The sequence below is a fragment of the Schistocerca nitens genome, chromosome 9 (genome assembly GCF_023898315.1).
Source record: "Schistocerca nitens isolate TAMUIC-IGC-003100 chromosome 9, iqSchNite1.1, whole genome shotgun sequence".
Lineage (NCBI taxonomy): Eukaryota > Metazoa > Arthropoda > Insecta > Orthoptera > Acrididae > Schistocerca > Schistocerca nitens.
Window position 1 is genome coordinate 13,939,099 of NC_064622.1, and position 27,189 is coordinate 13,966,287.

At 45.9% G+C, this 27,189-nt stretch overlaps 1 protein-coding gene across 2 annotated transcripts in view; it reads left to right on the forward strand.

Moving 5' to 3' along the window:
* Positions 1-27,189, forward strand: part of LOC126202985 (myrosinase 1-like) — a 485,330-nt gene that overhangs the window by 279,143 nt on the left and 178,998 nt on the right. For both annotated transcript variants that reach the window (XM_049937174.1, XM_049937175.1), the window contains exon 3: positions 2,344-2,477. In XM_049937174.1, coding sequence (XP_049793131.1) covers positions 2,344-2,477 — 134 coding nt within the window. The remainder of the gene's footprint in view (positions 1-2,343; positions 2,478-27,189) is intronic.

Genomic DNA, 27,189 nt, shown 5'->3' on the forward strand with positions numbered 1-27,189 from the left:
TGAAAGTGGACTATGAGTCACTATTTTCTGTGTGATGAATTTGAATGGGATAATCGAGATTATTCTGATTCTAAAAAAATAAGTGAAATTTCTGATACTTCTCAATTTCAGTACATTTTTCGAGCAAATTTAGAGTATTCAAAAAATTAAATCATGAACAAAAGATTTACCATTAGTTCCTGAAAAAAATTGTGCCTGGGACAAAAGAAAAATGTTGTTAACAATTTTGAATGACAAACATGATTATCTTATGCACTACACAAATCTTAGTATTGCCTCTTGGAATGAAGATAACAAAAGAACATTATGTTTTAATATTTAAGCAATCTCATCGATTGAAAAAGTATATAGATTTAAATACAGGAATGAAGGGTAAAGCAAAAAAAATTTGAAAAATGTTTCCACAAGTTAACGTATAATTGAATATTCAGAAAGTCAATGGAATATATTAGAAACATAGTGGGCAGAAAATTAGTCATTTTAATGATGCGCTTTTATATGAAATGTCAATCGTTAAGATCGACCTAAGCATTCAGATTTTAGCATTCAGGTCTGTTACAAAACTTATTAGGTCCACTTCAACGGCAAATCCTAAGCTATTATAGATATGATCAATATTCAAGTTTTATTAGGGTTACCATGAATATTTATGGAGGACAGCAGATTAAAATTACCTTGGCTTGATTCTCTGCACTACAACAGAATTAAATAGTTTTCATGAAGGTTTCCCTTTATGGCCGATCTTAGGTCCGCCATATTTAACACTGCTACGTCTCCTTAGCCACAAAGGCCCTTTATCGGGTTTCCCTATGACGTAGGTTCTATTCTGTCTCACTCCCACACTATAGTGCTTAGGCCTCAATAGACAATAGATAATAGACCCCAGTCAGTTTCCCCATCTCGTGGTGAATCTGCGCCCTTTGTGGCACCCGGCCCTGGACGACAGGGTTCGTTGCACAATTCCTGTAGGCTGACTCTTTCGGTCATATAGTTAAAGGAGAGCGCAATGCCCTTTAACTCACAGGTTTAATTTTGCACTGGACTTGAAAAGCAGCCGTGAGAAACGAGCATCCATTAACCTGCCTATTGGACAGTTTTATCCCACTCACCTTAGCGGCCTGTGGAATTCCGGAGACAACCCCATCTGTGGAGCATTGGCCATCCACGTGCTCCTGTCAAGGTGATTTCAGCTGTCAACGCGAATCTGAGTCAATCTTAACCTACCGAGCGAGGTGGCGCAGTGGTTAGCACACTGGACTCGCATTCGGGAGGACGACGGTTCAATCCCGTCTCCGGCCATCCTGATTTAGGTTTTCCGTGATTTCCCTAAATCGTTTCAGGCAAATGCCGGGATGGTTCCTTTGAAAGGGCACGGCCGATTTCCTTCCCAATCCTTCCCTAACCCGAGCTTGCGCTCCGTCTCTAATGACCTCGTTGTCGACGGGACGTTAAACACTAACCACCACCATCAATCTTAGCCACCACCCTGTGCATCCGCGGTCGCGAGTTTGTGACTGAATAAAGTGTCTCGCCTCTTTATAGTAGGCTGCCGTGTAACAAAATGTTCCAAAAAACGGTTCAAATGCCAAAAAAGACGACTGTTGTTGTTTGTAATGTAGATATTTGACTCTTTTTTATTAAAAATCTGACTTTTTGGTAAAAACCTGTTTTTTGGTGATATTTTGATGATTTTGTACTATTTTTTGTGAAATGTAGTGAAACTTGACAGATTTGATGATTTTGTGATAATTGTGGCAGGAACCCCAGTATATATCTGCTTGTAGACTAATCTGCAAGGAAATCGAAGTGGTAATGAGCACATCAGTAAGAAACAGTTCATTCTTTGAACATCAAATCAGAACGCCAAAAACTCAATCACGAATTGAACAGTAGCGAAGTAACGAGATGGTAAGTGCAACAGTAGATGAATTGCAGAATTCAAGCAAGGTGTCAGGAAACTACAACTCACACTAAAAGATTTGAAAAGTAAAATAGAGAAAATGAGGAAAGTCAGAGATAAAGACAGCAAATTAGAAGCATTCTAAACAGATAGACAATGTGAAGGGTGGTTTATGATGGAGAAAGAAACTTAGGATCCGGGGGAAGTACTACTGGTCCAACACGAAATTGGAAATCCCTTTTTAAAAATGGAAGAGGGCAAAAAATATAAATAAATGACTACAAGAGTATTGACATATTGTTCTTAATCTCTACAGTTTGGTGGTTCGCCGGCTCCATCAGACTTTCTCGCCAGTGTTAGTTTGACGTACGAATTTCTGTCGTGGCCTTCTGACCTCTACCATTCCCTGGGTGCTGACCGTGTCCGTGTGGTCGTGTGTCCAGGAAAGGGCGAGAACATCTGGGACCGGTGGACGCACCAGCACCCTGACTGGGTGGCCGACGGCAGCAGCGCGGACGTCGCCTGCGACTCCTTCCACCGCTTCAAGGAGGACGTCCAGGCGCTCGTCGACACGGGGGTGAGTCGGTCAGAGGTCAACTCTCCAGTCTCAGCAGTACACAGCGGCCCACACTGCCCGTGCGTGCTGCAGCGTGTACCACCTACCAGGAACGTCGCTTCTCCATCCGTCAGTTGATTCAGATTGATAACAATGGACAAAGCTGAAATGAATCCATTAATCCTGATTTTTGTTCTTCCTTCACCCCTTAAAATTTCTGGCGCGAGTATTGCGATCTTCCTCATACACACACACACACACACACGAAACTTTGTGCAATACTTTTTTTAAACTTACTATATTGTAATATAAAAAAATTCGTGTAGCACTGTTCGCTAGATAACTCTAAGTGGCTGTTGCGTAGCCTATTCGTAAAGGGACTTATTCCTCCATCGACACTCACCCTAGTCCTCGCGTTGTGTGAGGGCTGACGGCAGGTGGCTGTGGTTGTGCAATGTGGTGTTTATGTTGCATGATGACCACGAGAGCAGGTAAAAGGTGAATTACTGTGACGGTGCGCAGCCTGTTCCTCTCGAATAGCACCAGGTGGACCTCAGGGTTCAACATCCACCTGAGGGTCGTAACACCGTCAATAGTGCTGCATGGTTTCATTACTCGAGACACTGCCAAGGCTTGGGATTTAACCCAGGACGTCGGCGCATACGCTGCTGGTGAGGAAGTTTAGGCCGCCGCCTCTCCTCCCCTTGTCGGGGAGACCCCGCTGGAGAGAATTTCCTCCAGTGCCAGGTTCAGAACTGGCTTCACGCGAGCAAAGCGCCGGCGCACAGGTGTGCACCGCCTCTACAGTCCGGGCTGCCTCAGGAATGTGATTCGTAGTTGGATGAAGTAGCGACAGGACGTCAGGGACGTTCGGGAGGAGGGAAAGTGGTACAGGGGGACAGATGCGCTGGGGAGAGAGCCTTTAATAAGTAGTGAAATGTCGGTAAGAGCGTCAGAGGCCTGAGGTGAATAACCGACTTCGAAGGAACACAGTACTATGAGAGGTACATCGAATTCGCGGTGACACCGTACCCTAGCACACGGCTAGAAGAGACGAAACGAAATAGCGTAGCGGTCAAGTTGTTCCACAAATTTCTTGTTTCACAAGTTGTGTTCAGTATCTCCTCGCTCGTTTTTCGATCTAACCATTTAATATTCATCATTCTTCCCTACCACTGCATTTCAAAAACCTCTATTCTCCTGTTGTCGAAACTCTTTAACGTCCATCTTGCACTTCCATACATCTACATCTACATCGATACTCTGCAAATAACATTTAAATGCATGGCAGAGGGTTCTTCGGACCACATTCACAATTCTGTATTATTCCATTCCGGTGTAGCGCGCAGAAAAAACGAACACCTATATCTTTCCGCGCGAGCTCTGATTTCCCTTATTTTATTATAGTGATTGTTTCTCCCTATGTAGGTCGGTGTCACCAAAATATTGTCACATTCGGAGGAGAAAGTTGCTGACTGAAATTTCGTGAGAAGATTCCGTCGCAACGAAAAACGCTTTTGTTTTAACTATGTCCACCACAGTCCTGTATCATTTCAGTGACTCTCTTCTTTGTTTCGCGATAGTACAAAACGTGCTCCCCTTCTGTGAACTTTCTCGATGTACTCCGTCAGTCCTATCTGGTATGGACCGCACACCACGCAACAGTATTCTAAAAGAGGACGGGCGGAGGCTGTCTTTTTAGTAGACATCTTACATTTTCTAAGTGACCTGCGAGTAGAACGCAGTATTTGGGTACGTTTCACCATGACATTATCTGTGTGTTTTTTCCAGTTTGAGTTGTTCGTAACAGTAATCTAAATACCCGCATTGCAGACAAATACTTTCATAGAAGACTTCCTAATACTTAAATCTACATTCCATGATAACAAATTTCTCTTCCTCAGAAACGATTTTCTTGCCGTTGCGAATCTCCACTTCATATCCTCTCTACTTCTGCCATCGTCAGTTATTTTACTGCCCAAATAGCAAAACGTCTCATTTCCTGCTCGAACTCCCTGATGAAATGGAGTGTCGTGAAATGGTTAGATTTCTGCGTTTTAAGGGGAGCGGCAGTGCAACAGTCCATGCTGAAGTGACACCACTCTTCGGCAACAGTGCACCATCGTGTGGTACGGATGGTAGGCGGTGCACACGATTCCATTGCTGTCAAACAAGTGTTAGTGGCGCAGAACCAAGAGGTGATCCATCTCTCCGTGACGAACCGGGAATCGCAAAGGCAGTGGAAGAAGCCCTGGTGCTCAGAGACTGGTGTATCGCAACAGAGGGCACGGTGGGAAAGGCGGAAACCACTCACGCATCAGCTCTCGGCGCCTTGTGTATTTAGAACAGGGCAGAGCTAGCCGCCTGCTGGGTTCCAAGGGCTCCCATACCTAGAGGCAAGGGGAGGGCGGGGGCTGTGGCCCCCGTCCCCGATCCCCCCCTAGCTCTCATAGGAAAGAAAAAATCTAGTGTAGTCAGGTGTTTCTCGTTCAAGAAAATGTTTTTCAAGTCAGTGTTATGCAAGTTCTTAACATGGTCGGAATGAAGCTTTCTTTATGGCTACTTACACGTTGCCATTCGTCTTCCAAAGTTTTTAATACTCCACACCCCCAGCCCCTACAGACTAGCGTGCGCGCCATTGTTTTGCTGGCTTGCGCGGCAGCTCGCAGCCATTCTAAAAGCCCGCCAGACCGAGGCAGCAGCGGTAAATTTGGCGGCAATGTCAGGCCAACGCACATCACTTGTTCAGTCGCCTAATCGCGATGAGCGAGTGGTTGGTGTTACACCAGAACCGCGAAACAGACGGGCAGAGCGAGCAGTGCAGACAACCGGATTCACCAACACAGGACACGGAGAACACCCCGCCAGAGTCGAGCAAGGGGATGTAGAATGTTTTCTGGGACTGCGTTGGTATGGTGCTAACGGGTTATGGTCCTGCGTGGGGCAAACTGCCATACGCCCGTACTATTGAAATCACGTGACGAAGTGACAGCGGGCTATCAAGATGGAGCTCTCTGCGGCAACCTGTCCGAGCGGGTTTCTTGCTCTACGACAATGGCCCGCTTCACGCTGAACGGATCCTCTCACTCCTGCAGGTTCTTTCGACTAACAAATTTTATCTAACCCCTCCCCTCCCTGCACCCCGCCCATTGTTTTCTTGATATGGTTCCGGTCACCATTTCTTCTTCCTTTGATGGGACGAAGGTGTGGCAGTCATTCCAGAATGATGAAGACGTGAGTTTCGTCGGGGGTAAGTTTCCTACAAAGCCTGAAAACACTGACGGACAAGGTCTGCGAAGAGTCATCCATTGTTGGCAAAAAATCTTTCCATTGAATGGTGAATATGTGAGGAAGACATAAGTGAAAATTTCACTCTTGAAATACAGGAAGAGTGGGATGAAATTATCAAAAGGGAGAGAAAATAAACGATGATGGCAAATTCTGAAGACAGAATTGAAAGATCACTACACTTGTCCACTACATCTGAGGAACCATATTTGGAAGAGACACATGCTGTCAGTAATGGGACAAAATTTACAAGAAACATAGGAAGACAGTTTTGGGAGAGGTCGAATTAGAACAAACGCCTAGAGCCGTGGGGGATAGACAATACTTCCGCAATGCGTGATTCGCGTCATGTCTGTTACGGCAACTGTTCTCTGCTTCTGCGGTCAGTATGGGACGGGTGGTGAATGGCTGTCGCGGATGACACGGAGTGGTCGCGGCGTTCCATTCAGGTCCCGCCCAGGCGGCGGAGTACAAAGGAGAAAGTTCCTCCAACAAAACCCAGTGTCTTAAGTAAATGGCTCACTGAAATAGCCATACGGCAAGCATCTCTTCATATTGCATGTAGAAGCCTATCTCATAACATAATGTGAACTTATTTATGAAGTAACTATTTCTATTTTGTCTTTAAGTAACATCTGTATGAATAACGTGTAACCTCTCCCTCACTTGTCAACCTTAATGACAGTGAAAAATTAAACTGCGTGTACCTAATGGAAATTTGGGAAAAGCAATCGTCACCGAAGTTAATCTGTCGCTAAAGAGGGAGGAAGGGTTACATCTAAATGAAAGGAAAAATGCAAATGAAATTGGTTGAAATTAATTTTGAAAAAGGGTAAAGTTAATAAAGAAAGTAAATGTGCGGTCGTTACGTTAACAATTAACTGGTATTAATTAGATACTTGAGATTTGGGGAAAATTACGATCGCGAGTCCTATGGATAACTACTATAATAACTGAAGAAGGAAGATCAATGCACATATAATTAGCACTAAAAGCGTGGAAACTGAAGGTTGACACGTGTTGTGTGAAAACTGAATGTTTGTCAGAAGTAATAAATTTTCCTACACTCTGACTTAATTTAGCAAAAGAATTAATAAAACCGGAAAATTGAAAGTTAATTTAGTGACTGAAATTAGTAGTGAACTTTGTTTCTGAAGCACTACGAAAATAAATAAAATAATGTTAGTACTGGGCTACCTCAATCATCTCAAAAGCAACTTGAATCTACGCAATTTAGAAATAAGAGATTTAACTTTGAACTTGAATTAAATGATTTTGAACAATTAACAATAGTAAAATTTAGTACGTACCAATAATGGTTCAAATGGCTCTGAGCACTATGGGACTTAATTCTGAGGTCATCAGTCCCCTAGAACTTAGAACTACTTAAACCTAACTAACCTAACGACATCACACACATCCATGCCCGAAGCAGGATTCGAACCTGCGACCGTAGCGGCCGCGCGGTTCCAGACTGTAGCGCCTCGAACCGCTCGGCCACTCAGGCCGGCTTACGTACCAAGCTGAGCTGCAGTCACAGGTAAGCTAAAATATGGTAACAAAACTCGCACTCTTAATTTGTGCTTGTGTAATCTAAATACAGTTCTGTTTGGTTATTGTAGCCAGCTATGAATACTTTAACTAAACTTCGAAATTAAAGCACTGAAATCGAATTATATTACTTTAATGCTGGCGTTTGACTTTCAACGACACTCATTTCGGAAAAGGAAGGGACCCTGCTTGGTAATGCAATTGGGACAATGAGCAACAAAGGTTCATGCTAAGTTGCCGTATTTTAGTGATGCAAACGGAAGAGTTTGAAAAGCTGAGGTCTGCCATACAGTTCTAAAACATTACGTGCTTTCAGTCTTCCTTGTTGGTTGATTGAAGGTTTGCAGTCGTCGATCGGGGAGGTGGCGGCAGTCACTCATTGTCGGCCGTCGCTGTTGCAGAAGCTGGATGTTGGCGCGCCTTCTTCTCGACACGGTCACCAGGCGAAACGGGCTCTTGATGTGCGCCGGCTAATGCTTCCCGTCCGCGACACTGTGTCAGAAACTATCATATCAAGTCGAGCGCCATTACATGCTGCCAAACCCCGAAAGCGCGGCAACTCGCGGGAGCGTCACACAACACACCTGCTCCACCGCCCTACTCCAGCCAGACTCTCTCTGCCCGCGCTCCATGCGGCAGAGTTAACGCCACCAAAGATGCTAAACACTTTGGTTCTCCACACGACCTATCGATGAATTCGTTCGATAGCATAGTTTTCCCTAGGCAAGACCCAACGTAAAAATACAAATAATATTTACAAAACAAACCAATTATACATCGGCATAATTGCATATATATACAAGTTGTAAAACAATTACAATATATAAAGACACAGAAATGTCATATCTTCAGCTAACAAAATAAGGAAAAAATTTATAGTACAATAGATGGAAATGGGAGGATATGCATTTCCGGCGTTACAAACGGCTGATGACGTTCGAATCATGCTCTATACGCATGGTAGCGTGGTAAATTAAACATAAAATAAGTAAATGGACGGGCAACAGAAAATACAAATAATTATTCCGCACAGTCACAGTTCCTAAACTTATCCACCCTGGCTACAATTAATAATAATAATAATAATAATAATAATACAGGGGACAGTCAAAAAGTAATGCCTCGTTCTTTTCTTTTTTTATTAGTCAAGAATTTAAAATCGAACTGAATAGCTTGGAAACCGAAACATCGACGGTTCTTTTATGGCTTTTCAGTATACTCGCTGTCAGTTTCCCCAGTTAAAAACAAGGGCATGTATTCCAGTGCGGTAAAACCCACGGTCCTGCTTCCGAAGCAATGAGCTTCTTTTAGCGGGTCGAGCAGGTGGAGGTCTGATGGAGGCAGGTCAGGGCTGCACGGGGGATGAGGCGAGACTCCGCTTCCAGTTCTCACAGTCTCTTCAGTCGTGCATTGTCACCTGCCATAGCTTTTGCTGGGTAAGCTCGCTGAAGACGAGCTTGAATCTGCTTGAGAGCTCTGACGCCGGCTTCGGTGGCCGAGCGGTTCTAGGCGCTTCAGTTCGGAACCGCACGACTGCTACGGTCGCAGGTTCGAATGCTGCCTCAGGCACGGATGTGTGTGTGATGTCCTTAGGTTAGTTAGGTTTAAGTAGTTCTAAGTTCTAGGGGACTGATGACCACCGATGTTAAGTCCCATAGTGCTCAGAGCCATTTGAACCATGTTTTTTTAGGTTTCTGACGTATCGGACAGAATTTATTGTGCATATCTGCTTCAAAAAATCAACCATAATCACAGCTTTCTGCATCTCAAAATACTGTGGCCATAACTTTCCCAGTCGAACGCACAGTTTTGAACTTTTTCTTCTTTGGTGAGTTTCTGTGATGCCATCCGACTGCCTGAGTATTTGATTCTGGTTCAAAAAATGTAACCCATGTTTCGTCTCCGGTCACAACTTTTTCCAGAAACTCCTCATCCTCCAAACGCAACAGCTGCAAGTGCTTGGAAGCAAATTTTTTTGTTGTATCTTTATTCTGATCGGTTAAGATTTGTAAGGGGTCCGTAGGCCCTTACTATAAGTTTGCACTTGGCACAGGTCGACAGGAAAAACAATCGATAGTGTCGGGTTGCGAGAGCGAGTGTAGAGTTGAGTCAGTTTTCCGGGTTGCGGGCCGAGCCGTGCGGAGGCCGGTTGCTGTGATACAAGGCTTACCGACAAAGGGAGTGGCCATCGCCGTGGTTTAACCCCTTTGTGTTAGAATAATACGGGAAAGGGAAGAAATTTAATTACGAGAGTGATCAGTGATATTTTTGTGACGATATTTATTTGGTTTCGCGTCTACCGCGCCGGCATCATTTGGATTGCAGTGTTGGATTGCAGTGTTGGATTGCAGTGTTGGATTGCAGTGTTGGATTGCAGTGTTGGATTGCAGTGATTGAATTTGCGTGTGACGATAATGAATAGCGAGGAAGCCTGTGCTGAGATTAGCCGTTATTAAATATGTATGACGAAGGCAGTGGCTGTCTCCTTCCTTTTGTGTTTTTGAGACAAATATAGGTTCTTGACTAGCGAAGCTGTGTTGGTGTTCTTCTTGTCACCAGACATTTCATTATTACAGCATTTGAGAAGGACAAAATGGAATGTAGCAACTCCGTAGCAGTCAAGTCCGATTGCCAGCCCCATTAGGTACACGGTCACATTAATTAATATTTATCTGGGCTGTTATTCAGATCCCGATCGAGCGGGATACGTAAAATCGGAGTGTTACAGATTCTTGGTAGCAAAGTTGTACAAACCAGTGAGTATCCCAACTGTTGAATAACCATCACACTGCGTTTACTGAGGGAGGTAACGCGACACAAATTACCTGCAGTCACCCTGCGATGGCCACGAATGATGTCATCGACTCGCTGAGTGTTGTCTGGACTCACCGCAGCCACAGGCCTACCGCACCGCGATTCGTTAGCCGAAGGTGTTCACCCTTGCGCGTCGTTACAGCGACGAACCCATCGTCTAGCAGTGCTCGTATGCACTGTTGCGTCACTTGTACACATTTTTCCGTCTTGTAAGAGTGCGTATCGGCGCTTTATCTTCTGCATTGAACATATCTGTCACAGATTGCTGTCTAGTACGATAATCGATGGCTGCGATTTTGCGAGCGACCGCAGTACTGGCATCTGTTGACGGAGAAAGTTACTACTGCAATGGATTTGAGAAGAAGCCCTGCGGAATAGCACCAAATTTAAATTTTTCACTTAACAAACATTATTTAAGGAGTAAGGTCCTGCAGCCTGCTCATCGCTGTCATCATTTCCGCTGGTAAAACTTACACCTTCGTCCACATCTCCACTAAAAACAGGCACCACTACCTTGACATCATTAACATCGCCTTCCACAGTAGTACCAACTCACCCAGTTCAATGTTTTCCATGTCTTCATTCACACACTCATTCTCCTTCTGATGGCACACACTCATTTTATCCAGTTTCACGGCTGATGCATTTTCATTACTTAACATAGCTACCAAGCCAACACTGTTTATTTTACTGTCTACAACATTGTGATCCCTGTCATTACACAAACGCCCCCCCCCCCCCCCACATAATTTCCACCTCTTGACTCTTTAGTTTTCTGTTAGGACCTATTCTATAATCTCTCCTCTTACCATAGCGATTAACCCCCCCCCCATCACCACCATCCAATCAAATTGCTCATCTTGGCTTCCATACCACACATCGTTTCCTCCCTTCCTGCCTTGCTTAATACTTTTTTTGAACCCCCCCCCCCCCATCATTTTTCCTATAGTAATTTTACCCTCGTAATAATAGTAGTGAATTTATTTGCTATACTGACTATTCGGAACAAAATGCGCTATGAGATGAGAAGATCCACCCAGCATCGGCTGTCAGAGGTGTAAGACGTGTAATTATTCAAGCACTCACTCACGGATTTTACGCCCTCATCAGTGCGTATAACAAATTAAAAGTGTGTGCCGGCTCGGGATTCGAACCCAGGCTTTCTGCTGTCACAGCGCTTCCAGTATGTAAGCCGTACTACGTGGAAAGCGTCACTCGCCCACACAAGGCTGTCTGGAGTTTATCTTGCATGTGATATACGTGTGGAGAGACTGTTCCTAAATGGGTGGCGTGCACGAGCATCATGTTGAGCGCAAGTGGTCGCGTGTTGACATTGGGAAACGGTTGCGTGAGAGCGCTACGTAAGCAGCTAACGTCATGTCTTTATCGGTGCGCGAATGCAGGTCTCAAGATAAAGCGGTTAGGCATTTGTGCCATGCAGGGCTGCGCTAGAAGTGTTCTACACACACACACACACACACACACACACACACACACACACACACGCACACACACACACACACTGGTGTTACCCAAGTATGGCTCGGCAGCTCTGTGGTTAACTGCCAGACTACGAATTCACAAGTATCTGGTTCTGCCTCTAACCAGTACTGCGAGGAGGGGGAGGTGATTAGTATTCGACGTCCCGTTGACAACGATGTCATTAGAGACGGAGCACAATCTCGGATTAGGGAAGAATGGGGAAAGAAGTCGGCCGTGCTCTTTCGGAGAAACCATCCCTGCATTTATTGATTGGCGACTCCATAGTGTCCTGTGCACTACGACCAGATAATGGGTATACTTGGAAGGAGAGACAGCATTGGTCGTATATTTTTGTTTATTATCGCAAAATCGATTTTCGGTCACTTCGTGACCATCTTCAGTGCTGTAATATATAACTTAAATTAGTAAGCACTGGTGTCAATAAGCTTACGGCGATCACATAGACTCTATGACTTATTGACACCAGTGCTTACTAATTTAAATTATATATTACAGCACTGAAGATGGTCACGAAGTACCGAAAATCGATTTTGCGATAATAAACAAAAATATACGACCAATGCTGTCTCTCCTTCCAAGTATCCCTGCATTTGCCATAAGCGATTTTAGGAAACTCACGGAAAAGGTAAATCACGATGGCCGGACACGGGTTTGAACCTTCATCCTCCCGAATGCTAGGCCAATGTGCTAACCACTGCGCCACCTCCCCATCAGTACTAGAATTTTTACGTGTCGCTAACCACTCTTTTCACGTCTGGAAGAGTTAGCGGATGTGGAAATCGCCTAAGTTCCCCTGCGGTTGGGATCCTACGTTAAATGGCAGGAACCCCTGTAACTAGCTGGCTAAGTCAGTTCGAAGTTTGGCAAAAGGCCAGAGCATCCCACGTCCAGCAGGAAAATGCCCAGTGGTGTTCAGTCTGATGGCAACATTGTCTCCTCTCTACGTAGCAGTACGTACACCTCTTTATATCGTCAACGACATCGAACGCTGTTCTCGACAAGTGATTGTTCGCAGGAGAGCCACGTGGTTTGGTTCTACGACTGTGCTGTGCCAGCTGATGAAGACTGCTGGCTGCAGGCTGATATGAAAGTACATGTCTTCCCATCGCATCCTATGAGTGACAGAACCGTGAAGCGCGTAGGCCAGTCAAGGTTCCGTCTCTGTAGCGTGAACTGCAGTGCGCGGTGTTGCGTTATCTTACTGAAATACATAATTTGGTACCCTTGCGATCAAGCGTGTGGCATCAGGGTTTACCGTTCTCGCCACACGATGGCGACCATTCAGTCTCCGCCCAAAGTTACCAACTCATCCTGCCGTCATATCCAGTTGCTCCCCACACCATGACTGCAGGAACTAGAGCAGTATGGATCTCTACAGTCGCTGCTTCCTGTGATGATTCACCAGGACGTCAACTTAGGGACACGCAGGGGCTAACACGAGTGCCACAAACAGAGGCGAGACTCATCTCTGAACACCACAGCTGTCACTCACTGTCCACCTTGTCTCTGGATGTACAGAATGCAAGCGCCTGTTGTCCGTCGTACTCGTACGGTGTCGGCGGCCAACGTCCCACGTCAGTCGACATCTCAATCCATCTTCCAGCAGTCTGTTCCCGACGTTTCGGTGTGACACAGCAGCTGTAACCTTTGCTCGGATTTCAGGTGATGTCATTTGTTACTCGCCAGAACGAATCGAACAGTCCTACGATCTTCTCGCGCTTTTGTCCTTTTCGATGGCCCAATGTCTACTGTGTTGGAGCACTGCTGTCACACCTCCTTCTACAGCTGCCAGCGAAACCTGTCTGTATTGTGCGCCTGTTTTCCTCATGCCAGTGACTCGACCTTCCTCAGACTACGAACGATGGGGATAAACTCAAAAGTTCACACCCACTGGATAAACTGTGTTGCCATCTCCACATGGAAAGTTCTAGAAACGGTAGCCACGCGCAGTCCCTATCAAGGACTCATACCATACTCGACCCGACCCGACCCGACTGGTTACCTTCGAGCTTGCCCGCGCTTTCCTCAATAATCCAACCTCTGGAAACTAGAGACTGTCTACCGCCCTTGTGTTCAACATACGAAGATAGTTAAACTGGCAATATTTCGAATAAACAGGCAATTTTCGTTATACATGCATTCAGAGACGCACCAAATGGGAGTATACCAAAGTAACTGTGATTTACTACTAGACTATTTCATTTCGTGTGTAAACCTTTCACAGAAATGTAGTTTGGGTTCTTCATGCGGCCTAAGAACCCAATAACAACAGCCTGCAACGATATTCAAGCGTGGCTGTCATAGTTATTTTTCTTCAGAGCTGGAGTCGAACGTCATTTTTTGGATGTCAGATTCAACAAACACATCCTCTTTCAATGTGACTTTTAAAAAAAAATGAGGAAACGTCTCGCAAAGTATTTCAAAAATTCTCAATCTTTGAGTCAGACATGCACACACTGTTCCATTAGCCTCAACATAATTTGCAGAGATGATAGTAGATCCAGTTACGTGAAAAGATCTACGGAAATTTTGTAAGTATCGGACTGGTGCTTTCATGTCTATCGCTGTACTCTTATACGCGGACTAGAATGTGAAGTAGTTGGTCAAGATGATGTGACCATTCTCGTACAAGCACCTTATGCACAGATCCCAATTCCTGAGTAATGTTTTTATATGATTGTACACATACTTTCCATTGTCTACTTAAGGCTGGAGCTCTGTCCCATTGCAGAGCCTGCCCAGCTGTGACGAGGCGACATGGAACAGAGTGTGAGGGGACCCTCACTGTACGGATGTTTGGGAGGGGATTTTCAGGTCCGACATCTACCAAAGGAATCCCCCAGAAAGCCTCGATTGGAACCGCGGTTATCTGAGCTATTTTTAACTTTCTTCTATGACAATATGTTCTAGAGATAAATATGAAGTCTTAGTGTGTGGTTATGTGTGTAACTCGGTACAGTCGATAACTTGCGGGATGCACGCAGCGTGACTGTGCGTACAGCTGACTTCGTCCTAATGCATTGCTTTTTACTTTCCCATCGAATTATAAAGTCTTTGACAGTGTTCTAAGCCGTCAGTTGGTTTTTGCTACTTGAATTATTTCGTTCATCTACTGTTACATCAGAGCTTGCAGACTCCCGCCGACCGCTGAGGGAAAATCTGTTCAAGGTACCCAGACATAATGTACGTGGTGTCGTGGCAGCATACTTTGCCCTCTGAAGTCGACTGACCGAGAAGAGCTAAACTTACCGACACAGAGAAGAAGACTGTTTCCTCAGTAGATGACACTTTGAGGGTTTCACAGTTCTACGAGAAGTATGTTTTGCGACAACATTTATTGTCTGTTACCATTGACCGTTTTGAACATTTCCTTCGTCATCACATGGGTCCGATGATGTTAATAATCATCTCTTGAACATGACAGTACCATGATATCAATAAAAATGTCCCCGTAACTTGAATTTCCCGCTTTGCGCGAAAAATGACTTCGCGTCACTTATTACTGCTGTGCGTGCGTTTATCAGCACAATCTATACGTACATAACTTTGTTCTTTTGAAGCATTGTACAGTGGATATCGCAGAGTACTTCGAACCAATATTAGCGATTTTCTTTTCTTGCGAGCAGTCAGCAAAAATGCCAAGATCCTCTTAGTGGTTTCGCAGAGTGTTGTCGGTATCCTTGCGAGCGATCTACCGAGCAACGTCGCACCAATATTCAAGAAATGAAACAGGAGTAACCCATTGAATTACAGACTCATGACACTGACCTCAATTTGCAGTAGGATTTGGGAGCATATGCTGTACTCTAACTTTATGATCACCTTGAAGAAAATGACTTATTGATACATAAGCAACATGGATTCAGAAAATATCGTTCTTGTGCAACACAGCTAGCTCTTTATTGCCATGAAGTAATGAGTGCCGTCGACAAGGGATCTCAGATCGATTCCATATTCCTAGATTTCCAGAAGGCTTTTGATACCGCTCCTCGCAAGCGACTATTAATCAAATTGCGTGCATATGGAGTATCGTCTCAGTTGTGTGACTGGATTCGTGATCTCCCCTCAGAGAGTTCACAGTTCGTAGTGATAGACGGTAAATTATCGAGTAGAACAGAAGTGGTATCTGGCGTTCCGAAAGGTAGTGTCATAGGCCCTCTGCTGTTCCTGATTTACACAAATGATCTAGGTGATAATCTGAGCAGCCCCATTAGATTGTTTGCAGATGACGCTGTAATTTATCGTCTAGCAAAATCATCAGACGATCCATTCCAATTACAAAATGATCTAGAGAGAAGTTCTGTATGGTGCGAAAAGTGGCAGTTGGCACTAAACAAAGAAAAGTGCAAGGTCATCCTCGTGAGTACTAAAAGAAATCCGATAAATTTTGGGTATACGACAAATCGCACAAATCTAAGGACTGTCAATTCGACTAAATACCTAGGCATTACAATTACGATCAACTTAAATTGGAAAGACCACATAGATAATATTGTGGGGAAGGCGAAACAAAGACTGCGCTTTGTTGGCAGAACACTTAGTAGACGCGACAAACCCACTAAAGAGACAGCCTACATTACACTTGTCCGTCCTCTGCTGGAATACTGCTGCGCGGTATGGGATGCTTACCAGGTAGGATTGACGGAGGACATCGATAAAGTGCAAAGAAGGGCAGCTCGTTTCGTGTTATCGCGCAATTGGGATGAGAGTGTAACTGATATGATACGTGAGTTGGGGTGGCAGTCACTAAAACAAAGGCGGTTTTCTTTGCGGCGAGATCTATTTACGAAATTTTAATCACCAACTTTCTGTTCCGAATGCGAAAGTATTTTGTTGGCACCCACCTACGTAGGGAGAATCACCAACTTTCTCTTCCGAATGCGGAAATATTTTGTTGACACTCACCTACGTAAGGAGACATGATCATCGTAATAAAATAAGAGAAATCAGAGCTCCAACGGAAAGATTTAGGTGTTCCTTTTTCCCACGCGCCATTCGAGATTGGAATGGCAGAGCAGTAGTATGAAATTGGTTCGATGGAGGCTCTTCCAGGCACTGAAGTGTGAATGGCAGAGTAACCATGTAGATGTTGATGTAGAACGTGCACCATGTGGCGAGCCTCAGCCTCCAGAGTTCGCTGTCGTCGCTCGCAGCTTCCGGCGGTCAGGGCAGCGTCGTGTCGCGCCGACAGTGGTGGGTGTGAAGCTGAGTTCTCCTGGCTGCGGGAGTCTCTCGCAACGTGCCTGCATAGACGCAGACGAGACGGCGCCCGCCACCCGCACAGTGCAGACATTCTAGCAGGCCGTTTTGCCAGGGTGCGGGCAACGCAGCGCCGCTGAGCGCTCTACGCCCGCGTACTTCGGGAGGAGTCTAGCTCGCACGTCGCAGCAATTTGCTCGGATGATGGAGCAAAAGGGAAGGGGGGGGGGCAATATATTTGTTTCGTGCACACGGACAGCAGCGGAGAAGCCAATTCTTACGATCTAATTATTAATGAAATATTCACCAGAAATGTCGGCTGACCGCTTCTCTGCCTCATAGGATAAGCAACGTATCGAGTTGGTATCCGAATAGCATGTTTTGTGAAATATTAATAATGCCGCGTGGAAAACTAAATACAAAAGGAGTTAATTTGGGCAGAAATCGGAAGAAAAATGAGTGAAACACGTAAGAAAAGTTACTTTCATTATGTTCAATGTAATACATTTGTAAATATATTTGCACTGATCCTTTAACCGCTGTTATAACTAGTTGGATGTTGCTGTTATTGTGATTAATACTGTGAACGACAGTTAAAATTCGGCCTGTTGAAGTCATCAGTGGTCCCTCAGCTCTGGCGGATCCATTGGTATCATGTTGTCCTTCGGCAGTTCATTAGCTTCAGGTACGTCTGCACAGTGAAGTAGTGGGAACTGGCATTCCTCCGCACCGTTGAGCAACTCTTTTGTTACTTAGATGTTACGCGCCCGTTCTTCTTCACCATAGAACGCTTGTGTGGCTGCTTTGCGCTTCCCGAGCACTCTTCCCAACAATATACAGTCTTCCTCCTCTCCCCTAACCTCCCCCGTATTTCCGGAGTGCCAAATTAATAGTTTTTTTTCCAGGTCGATTACTGCGCTGCACGTTGTGCCTTCGCAGCCTCCGCTACTACAGCCGCGCCGCAGCTCGCTGGAATTCGCGTCGCGCCAGTGAACCACACAGGACTGCTCTCGTCCAGGGGAACATGTAGCACCCACTGACTTCCACCACACTGTCAAAATAAAACTGAAACCTTTCCGAAACTTTTCTCTCGCTTTAGCACCCACAAAAAGGCAATTACGTCTCTCGCTTACTGCATTCCTGACGTTTGTTTCCTAAAAATTCCGCATCAAACGTGACATTTTAATTTGCTATTTGACTGTTACTGACTCTATTGGCCAGAAAGTTTGCACACGTTATCTACACTACTGGCCATTAAAATTGCTAGCACTGTCATAAAACAGTTTTACATGTGCACTTCGACGCATCCGTCACAGTTCTGCCGATACCTAATATGAGCGTGTGAAACTCTTAATAGGGCGGCCATTGCACCGTCCTTGTCTCCCGACACTGATGTGTGGAATACGGCACCCTGTAAGCGACACACCTTGATAACATCCAAGGGGGCGAACTCAGCTATTTGCCAAACAATGAAATAAAGGAACACGACAATCTGAAGTCCGTGTGTACTTTTTCACCATTGTCCCCAAAAAATACACTACTGGCCATTAAAATTGCTACACCACGAAAACGACGTGCTACAGACGCGAAATTTAACCGACAGGAAGAAGATGCCGTGGTATGCAAATGATTAGCTTTTCAGAGCATTCACACAAGGTTGGCGCCGGTGGCGACACCTACAACGTGATGACATGAGGAAAGTTTCCAACCCATTTCTCATACACAAACAGCAGTTGACCGCCGTTGCCTCGTGAAACGTTGTTGTGATGCCTAGTGTAAGGAGGACAAATGTGTACCATCACGTTTCCGACTTTGATAAAGGTCGGATTGTAGCCTATCGCGATTGCGGTTTATAGTATCGCGACATTGCTGCTCGCGTTGGTCGAGATGCAATGACTGTTAGCAGAATATGGAATCGGTGGGTTCAGGAGGGCAATACGGAACGCCGTGCTGGATCCCAACGGCCTCGTATCACTAGCAGTCGAGATGACAGGCATCTTATCCGCACGGCTGTAACGGATCGTGCAGCCACGTCTCGATCCCTGAGTCAACAGATGGGGACGTTTGCAAGGCAACGACCGTCTGCACGAACAGTTCGCCAACGTTTGTAGCTACATGGACTATCAGCTCGGAGACCATGGCTGCGGTTACCCTTGACGCTGCATTATAGACAGGAGCGCCTGCAATGGTGTACTCAACGACGAACCTTGGTGCACGAATGGCAAAACGTTATTTTTTCGGATGAAGCCAGGTTCTGTTTACAGCATCATGGCGGTCGCATCCGTGTTTGACGACATCGCGGTGAACGCACATTGGAAGCGTGTATTCGTCATCGCCATACTGGCGTATCACCCGGGGTGATGGTATGGGGTGCCACTGGTTAGACGTCTCGCTCACCTCTTGTTCGCGTTGACGGCACTTTGAACAGTGGACGTTACATTTCAGATGTGTTAGGACCCGTAGTTCTAAGTTTATTCGATGCCTGCGAAACCCTACATTTCAGCGGCATAATGCACGACCGCATGTTGCAGGTCCTGTACGGGCCTTTCTGGATACAGAAAATGTTCGACTGCTGCCCTGGCCAGCACATTCTCCAGATCTCTCACCAATTGAAAACGTCTGGTCAATGGCGGCCGAGCAACTGGCTCGTCACAATACAACGGTCACTACTCTTGATGAACTGTGGTATCGTGTTGTTGCTGCATGGGCAGCTGTGCCTGTACGCGCCATCCAAGCTCTGTCTGACTCAATGCCCAGCCGTATCAAGGCCGTTATTACGGCCAGAGGTGGTTGTTCTGGGTACTGATTTCTCAGGATCTAACACCCAAATTGTGTGAAAATGTAATCACTTGTCAGTTCTAGTATATTATATTTGTCCAATTAATACACGTTTATCATCTGCATTTCTTCTTGGTGTAGCAATTGAAATGCCTAGTAGTGTACATGTACAACAGGAGCCAATTGTAAAATTGTGTACGATATTGCAGTGCCTGTGTTAGTCCGAATTACGATGCAATATTTCTTCGTATTTATCAGCCAATACCGGGCGATCGCCTCTGAGGTAGAATGTCTCCCCTGTACAGTAGTAATACATAATGGATGTACGAGTACAGGTCGTAGACACACGTTGACGACATATGGAAGTTTGTATGTGGCTGTGAGTCGTGCTCGGGTAGCCAAATGGTAGGGCGTCCGCTCGCGGTAAGCGGGAAATCCAAAAATCCAACTTCGAGTCCCGCTCCGGCACAAATTTTCATTGTCGTCATTCCGTTATACACCAGATTGTTGTCCGTATTCGCAACTCCGAATACATTTCATGTATATAAACTCCGGTTCTTGTACGACTCATATGTAGTTTAGGAGATAGGACGTGATAAATACTGAGTAAAGCGAAAAACCAATTTTTCTTACAAACACAAATATTTCTCTATTTGAGCAGCACGAAATTTTCATTGAATTAAGAAAAAGGTTTCAGAAGCTAGTTCTCGTATGAGTCTATCATGTGCACTTATCTAACAGAACACAGTATGTTGTTCTCAATGGAGAGACGTCTACAGACGTTAAAGTAACCTCTGGCGTACCACAGGGGAGTGTTATGGGACCATTGCTTTTCACAATATATATAAATGACAGAGTAGACAGTGTCGGAAGTTCCATGCGGCTTTTCGCGGATTATGCTGTAGTACACAGAGAAGTTGCAGCACAAGAAAATTGCAGCGAAATGCAGGAAGATCTGCAGCGGATAGGCACTTCGTGCAGGGAGTGGCAACTGATCATTAACATAGACAAATGTAATGTATTGCGAATACATAGAAAGAAGGATCCTTTATTGTATGATTATATGATAGCGGAACAAACACTGGTAGCAGTTATTTCTGTAAAATATCTGGGAGTATGCGTACTGAACGATTTGAAGTGGAATGATCATATAAAATTAATTGTTGGTAAGGCGGCTGCCAGGTTGAGATTCATTGGGACAGTCCTTAGAAAATGTAGTCCATCAACAAAGGAGGTGGCTTACAAAACACTCGTTCGACCTATACTTCAGTATCGCTCATGATTGTGGGGTACGTACCAGGTCGGGTTGACAGAGGAGATAGAGATGATCCAAAGAAGAGCGGCGCGTTTCGTCACAGGGTTATTTGGTAACCGTGATAGCGTTACGGAGATGTTTAGCAAACTCAAGCGGCAGACTCTGCAAAAGAGGCGCTCTGCATCGCGGTGTAGCTTGCTGTCCAGGTTTCGAGAGGGTGCGTTTCTGGATGAGGTATCGAATGTATTGCTTCCCCCTACTTATACCTCCCGGGGAGATCACGGATGTAAAATTAGAGAGATTCGAGCGCGAACGGAGGCTTTCCGGCAGTCGTTCTTCCCGCGAACCATACGCGAGTGGAACAGGAAAGGGAGATAATGACAGTGGCACGTAAAGTACCCTCTGCCTCACACCGTTGGGTGGCTTGCGGAGTATAAATGTAGATGTAGACGTAATTATAAGAAAACACCACTTAAATATTTCACTTTTTGACTCGCACCCCTCCGCCCCAAACAAAACGTTGCGCGCAGCGTCTTGCGGCCCGCATCGGATACCTAAAGACTTTAGCTTATTCCGCAGCACGCTGCGGTACATTACCGCACTTAGGAAAACGTTGCTTTAGCGAGCGCACGAGCTCAGTAGTGGGTTGGAAGTGGCCGAGCGAGCACACGATGAAAAATTCGGGGAGCAGCAGTATGCAAGATTGAAGCGGGAGGCGTTTAGTACAAATGGCTCTGATTCAAAAATGGTTCAAATGGCTCTGAGCACTATGGGACTCAACTGCTGAGGTCATTAGTCCCGTAGAACTTAGAGCTAGTTAAACCTAACTAACCTAAGGACATCACAAACATCCATGCCCGAGGCAGGATTCGAACCTGCGACCGTAGCGGTCTCGTGGTTCCAGACTGTAGCGCCTAGAACCGCTCGGTCACTCCGTCCGGCGAGGCGTTTCGTACTTGCGCTGAGGCTCGTATTCAGTTCATATAGAAATGTGGAAAGGACTGTGGCTTCTTAGAGATAATACATCTGCATTGTGAACTCCATCAACGTGAATAAGTGTTCTGTTGTCAGAAGTCCAATAAATTAAGTAGACGGACACCATCTTTTATTTCAGAAAACCGTCATCACCGTTAATGACTAATATTGTCTGGCAGACAATATACACTCCTGGAAATGGAAAAAAGAACACATTGACACCGGTGTGTCAGACCCACCATACTTGCTCCGGACACTGCGAGAGGGCTGTACAAGCAATGATCACACGCACGGCACAGCGGACACACCAGGAACCGCGGTGTTGGCCGTCGAATGGCGCTAGCCAGTTTGCCGTGGCATACGGAGCTCCATCGCAGTCTTTAACACTGGTAGCATGCCGCGACAGCGTGGACGTGAACCGTATGTGCAGTTGACGGACTTTGAGCGAGGGCGTATAGTGGGCATGCGGGAGGCCGGGTGGACGTACCGCCGAATTGCTCAACACGTGGGGCGTGAGGTCTCCACAGTACATCGATGTTGTCGCCAGTGGTCGGCGGAAGGTGCACGTGCCCGTCGACCTGGGACCGGACCGCAGCGACGCACGGATGCACGCCAAGACCGTAGGATCCTACGCAGTGCCGTAGGGGACCGCACCGCCACTTCCCAGCAAATTAGGGACACTGTTGATCCTGGGGTATCGGCGAGGACCATTCGCAACCGTCTCCATGAAGCTGGGCTACGGTCCCGCACACCGTTAGGCCGTCTTCCGCTCATGCCCCAACATCGTGCAGCCCGCCTCCAGTGGTGTCGCGACAGGCGTGAATGGAGGGACGAATGGAGACGTGTCGTCTTCAGCGATGAGAGTCGCTTCTGCCTTGGTGCCAATGATGGTCGTATGCGTGTTTGGCGCCGTGCAGGTGAGCGCCACAATCAGGACTGCATACGACCGAGGCACACAGGGCCAACACCCGGCATCATGGTGTGGGGAGCGATCTCCTACACTGGCCGTACACCACTGGTGATCGTGGAGGGGACACTGAATAGTGCACGGTACATCCAAACCGTCATCGAACCCATCGTTCTACCATTCCTAGACCGGCAAGGGAACTTGCTGTTCCAACAGGACAATGCACGTCCGCATGTATCCCGTGCCACCCAACGTGCTCTAGAAGGTGTAAGTCAACTACCCTGGCCAGCAAGATCTCCGGATCTGTCGCCCATTGAGCATGTTTGGGACTGGATGAAGCGTCGTCTCACGCGGTCTGCACGTCCAGCACGAACGCTGGTCCAACTGAGGCGCCAGGTGGAAATGGCATGGCAAGCCGTTCCACAGGACTACATCCAGCATCTCTACGATCGTCTCCATGGGAGAATAGCAGCCTGCATTGCTGCGAAAGGTGGATATACACTGTACTAGTGCCGACATTGTGCATGGTCTGTTGCCTGTGTCTGTGTGCCTGTGGTTCTGTCAGTGTGATCATGTGATGTATCTGACCCCAGGAATGTGTCAATAAAGTTTCCCCTTCCTGGGACAATGAATTCACGGTGTTCTTATTTCAATTTCCAGGAGTGTATTACAGACACGCCATGGATACTTCAAGCAAAAGAAGCAATATTGGATTTGACGTCTCATCGACATCGAGCTCATTAGAAACGGAGCGCAAACTGTGATTGTGTAAAGGATGGGGAAGGAAATCGGCCGCGTCCTTTCGAAGGAATAATCCCGGCATTTGCCTGGAGCGATTTAAGGAAAGCTTGGAGAACGTAAATAGGGATACCTGCAAGCAAGTTTCACGTCGTCCTCCCGAATGCGAGTCGAATGATGGATACTTCAGCCGGCCGAAGTGGCCGTGCGGTTAAAGGCGCTGCAGTCTGAAACCGCGAGACCGCTACGGTCGCAGGTTCGAATCCTGCCTCGGGCATGGATGTTTGTGATGTCCTTAGGTTAGTTAGGTTTAAGTAGTTCTAAGTTCTAGGGGACTAATGACCTCAGCAGTTGAGTCCCATAGTGCTCAGAGACATTTGACCCATTTGAACCATGGATACTTCACCCACGTTTCTTCTCTACAACGTTTCCCAGGAGGAATGCTCAATATTGAGGGACCTGACAGAAAAGAACATTTGAAACAAAAATATGAAGTAAACATGCTCTATAAAGTGCATAGCTTAAGATCTATAGGGCACTTGTTGATGTTCGCTGAAGTGAAACACGTCTCTTCTATTCGACAAGTACAAATGGTTCAAATGGCTTTCAGCAAGATGGGACTTAACTTCTGAGGTCATCAGTCCCCTACAACTTATAACAACTTAAACCTAACTAACCTAAGAACATCACACACATCCATGCCCGAGGCAGGATTCGAACCTGCGACCGTAGCGGTCGCGTGGTCCCAGACTGTAGCGCCTAGAGCCGCTCGGCCACCCCGGCCACCATTGAACAAGTGCTCGTAACTCTTAAGGTAAGTATATCAGACTTTGTTTGCTTCCGTTACCCAAATTATCAGTAACACGATAACTTTGACTGCATTTTCTAGGGGAGAGCGCACAACTTCTGATCGTCGTTATCAACAGTGCAAGCGGACACTCTGTTAGCGGTGACGTCAGCGGAATGCAGTTTACACGCAGCGGGGAAGCTTGGCAGTGCAGTGTGTGGACATGCGACGCACAAAGTACGAGCTTCACAAACTAACACACGGACGGTAACTGATGAGCAAACGGACGGCCCCTGCGCTGTAAACTGAGGCGCAGCAGGTGTTTATTGTTGCGCAGGAGCGCGGACAAATGCCATACGTTTACTGCTGTGGCGGATTCAATTTATGACCTCGTACCGGGCAGCAGATGTTTCCCGGGGCGGCATAACGTGCTACTGCCAAAACAATTCAGCAATAAAACTCCCAAACGGACGCCTGGAATCGGGCCGGCTGCTAGACTGTTTACCTGCACCGTGCTGCCGTGCTCAAGTTTGAAGCCCGGCGATTCTCCTCACAGGCGCTATCTTTTGCACGCTGGAAATGAGCGAGGCGAGTTCTTTCATCGTTCCAGTGTCTAGAAGCCCAAAATAAAACTCTGTGGTGATAGCAAAATTAAGTTACACGCGAACACGATTATCTATTTTTAGATATACTTATTCCGTACCGCATCCGCTGGAAGCCACAGTTATGGTAGAGAATGACGCGGGTGCTGGCGAGCGTCGTGCCGTCCTCTACGGTCTGATATGTATTCTAATCATTTTAGTACTTCCTGTGCGGTTTACAGTAGTTCGCCAGTTTAAAAACTAAAAATGTTGCTTTCCAAATATTTGGCTTAATTTATTTATTTATTTATTTATTTAAATTATGAATTTGTCCAGCTATGGACCGCATACAGCTTAAGACTTATGGTGTTTCTTTTTCTTCCGTTCTTCCCAGTACTTCTTCATTTTCTCGCCAACTGCTCGTCTCTGCTCATCTGTCCACACTCTCTTGGGTCGAGGTTTTGGCTCATCTTCTTCATAGTTTGCGTTTGCTATAAGTAGCCTAAAGTTATTCCCGTCACGTATTATTTCTTCTGTAACACCTATTTTGTTGGCGTCTTTCTTTACTGCTTCTATCCATCCTACAGTGTTTTTCAGCTTACTAACGTAATTAAAAATTTTCTTTGTAATACGTGTTTCTTCCATTCTTTTTAAATGTCCATAAAATTTTAGCCGTCTCTTCCTCATTGTATCTGTGATCTTTTCTGTATTTTTGTATAGGTCTTCATTTCTCCTTTTAATCCACCTATTTCGTTAACGGTACAGAGTAACCCATCGCCTTGAAATGTAAGGTGGGTGGGATGCTTCTGAATCTGAACAGCAAAGACTTCTCATTGTTACAGTCTTATTGGTATACAGTTGTTAATGCTTCTTTTTTAAATAATATAAAGCACATAATATATGAAGACTTCTCTGAGGTTACAGCGAATTGAATGCTTAACAATTGTTAAAATGGTTCCATATAGTTTGTTACTACATAGTTGATGAGAATATACACTACTGACCATTAAAATTGCTACACCACGAAGATGACGTGCTACAGACGCGAATTAAACCGACAGGAAGAAGATGCTGTGATATGCAAATTATTAGTTATTCAGAGCATTCACACAAGGTTGGCGCCGGTGGCGAGAAACGTTCTTGTGATGCCTCGTATAAAGAGGAGAAATGCGTACCATTGCGTTTGAGACTTTGATAAAGGTCGCATTGTAGCCTATCGCGATTGCGGTTTATCGTATCGCGACATTGCTGCTCGCGTTGGTCGAGACGCAATGACTGTTAGCAGAATATGGAATCGGTGGGTTCAGGAGGGTAATACGGAACGCCGTGCTCGATCCTAACGGCCTCGTATCACTAGCAGTCGAGATGACAGGCATCTTATCCGCATGGGTGTAACGGATCGTGCAGCCACGTCTCGATCCCTGAGTCAACAAATGCGGACGTTTACAACAACCACCTGCACGAACAGTTCGACGACCTTTGCAGCAGCATGGACTGTCAGTTCGGAGCCCATGGCTGCGGTTACCCTTGACGCTGCATCACAGACAGGAGTGCCTGCGATGGTGTACTCAACGGCGAAACCTGGGTGCACGAATGGCAAAACGTCATTTTTTCGGATGCATACAGGTTCTGTTTACAGCATCATGATGGTCGCATCCGTGTTTGGCGACACCGTGGTGAACGCACATTTCTGGATACAGAAAATGTTGAACTGCTGCACTGGGTCCGCAGCTCGTGGTCGTGCGGTAGCGTTCTCGCTTCCCGCGCCCGGGTTCCCGGGTTCGATTCCCGGCGGGGTCAGGGATTTTCTCTGCCTCGTGATGACCTTAGGTTAGTTAGGTTTAAGTAGTTCTTAGTTCTAGGGGACTGATGACCATAGATGTTAAGTCCCATAGTGCTCAGAGCTTTTTTTTTTTTTTTTTTTTTTTTTTGCTGCACTGGCCAGCACATTCTCCAGATCTCTCACCAATTGAAAAGGTCTGGTCAGTGGTGGCACGTCAGAATACGCCAGTCACTACTCTTGAGGAACTGTGGTATCGTGTTGAAGCTGCATGGGCAGCTGTACCTGTGCACGCCATCCAAGCTCTGTTTGACTCAATGCCCAGGCGTATCATGGCCGTTATTACGACCATTGGTGGTTGTTCTGGGTACTGGTTTCTCAGGATCTATGCACCCAAATTGCGTGAAAATGTAATCACATGTCAGTACTGGTATAATATATTTGTCGAATGAATACCCGTTTATCATCTGCGTTTCTTCTTGGTGTAGCAATTTTAATGGCCAGTAGTGTAATTTATACAATGCAAATGTCAAAGAAAAATAATAAAAATATAACACAATGAGCGTGGTTAAGAATA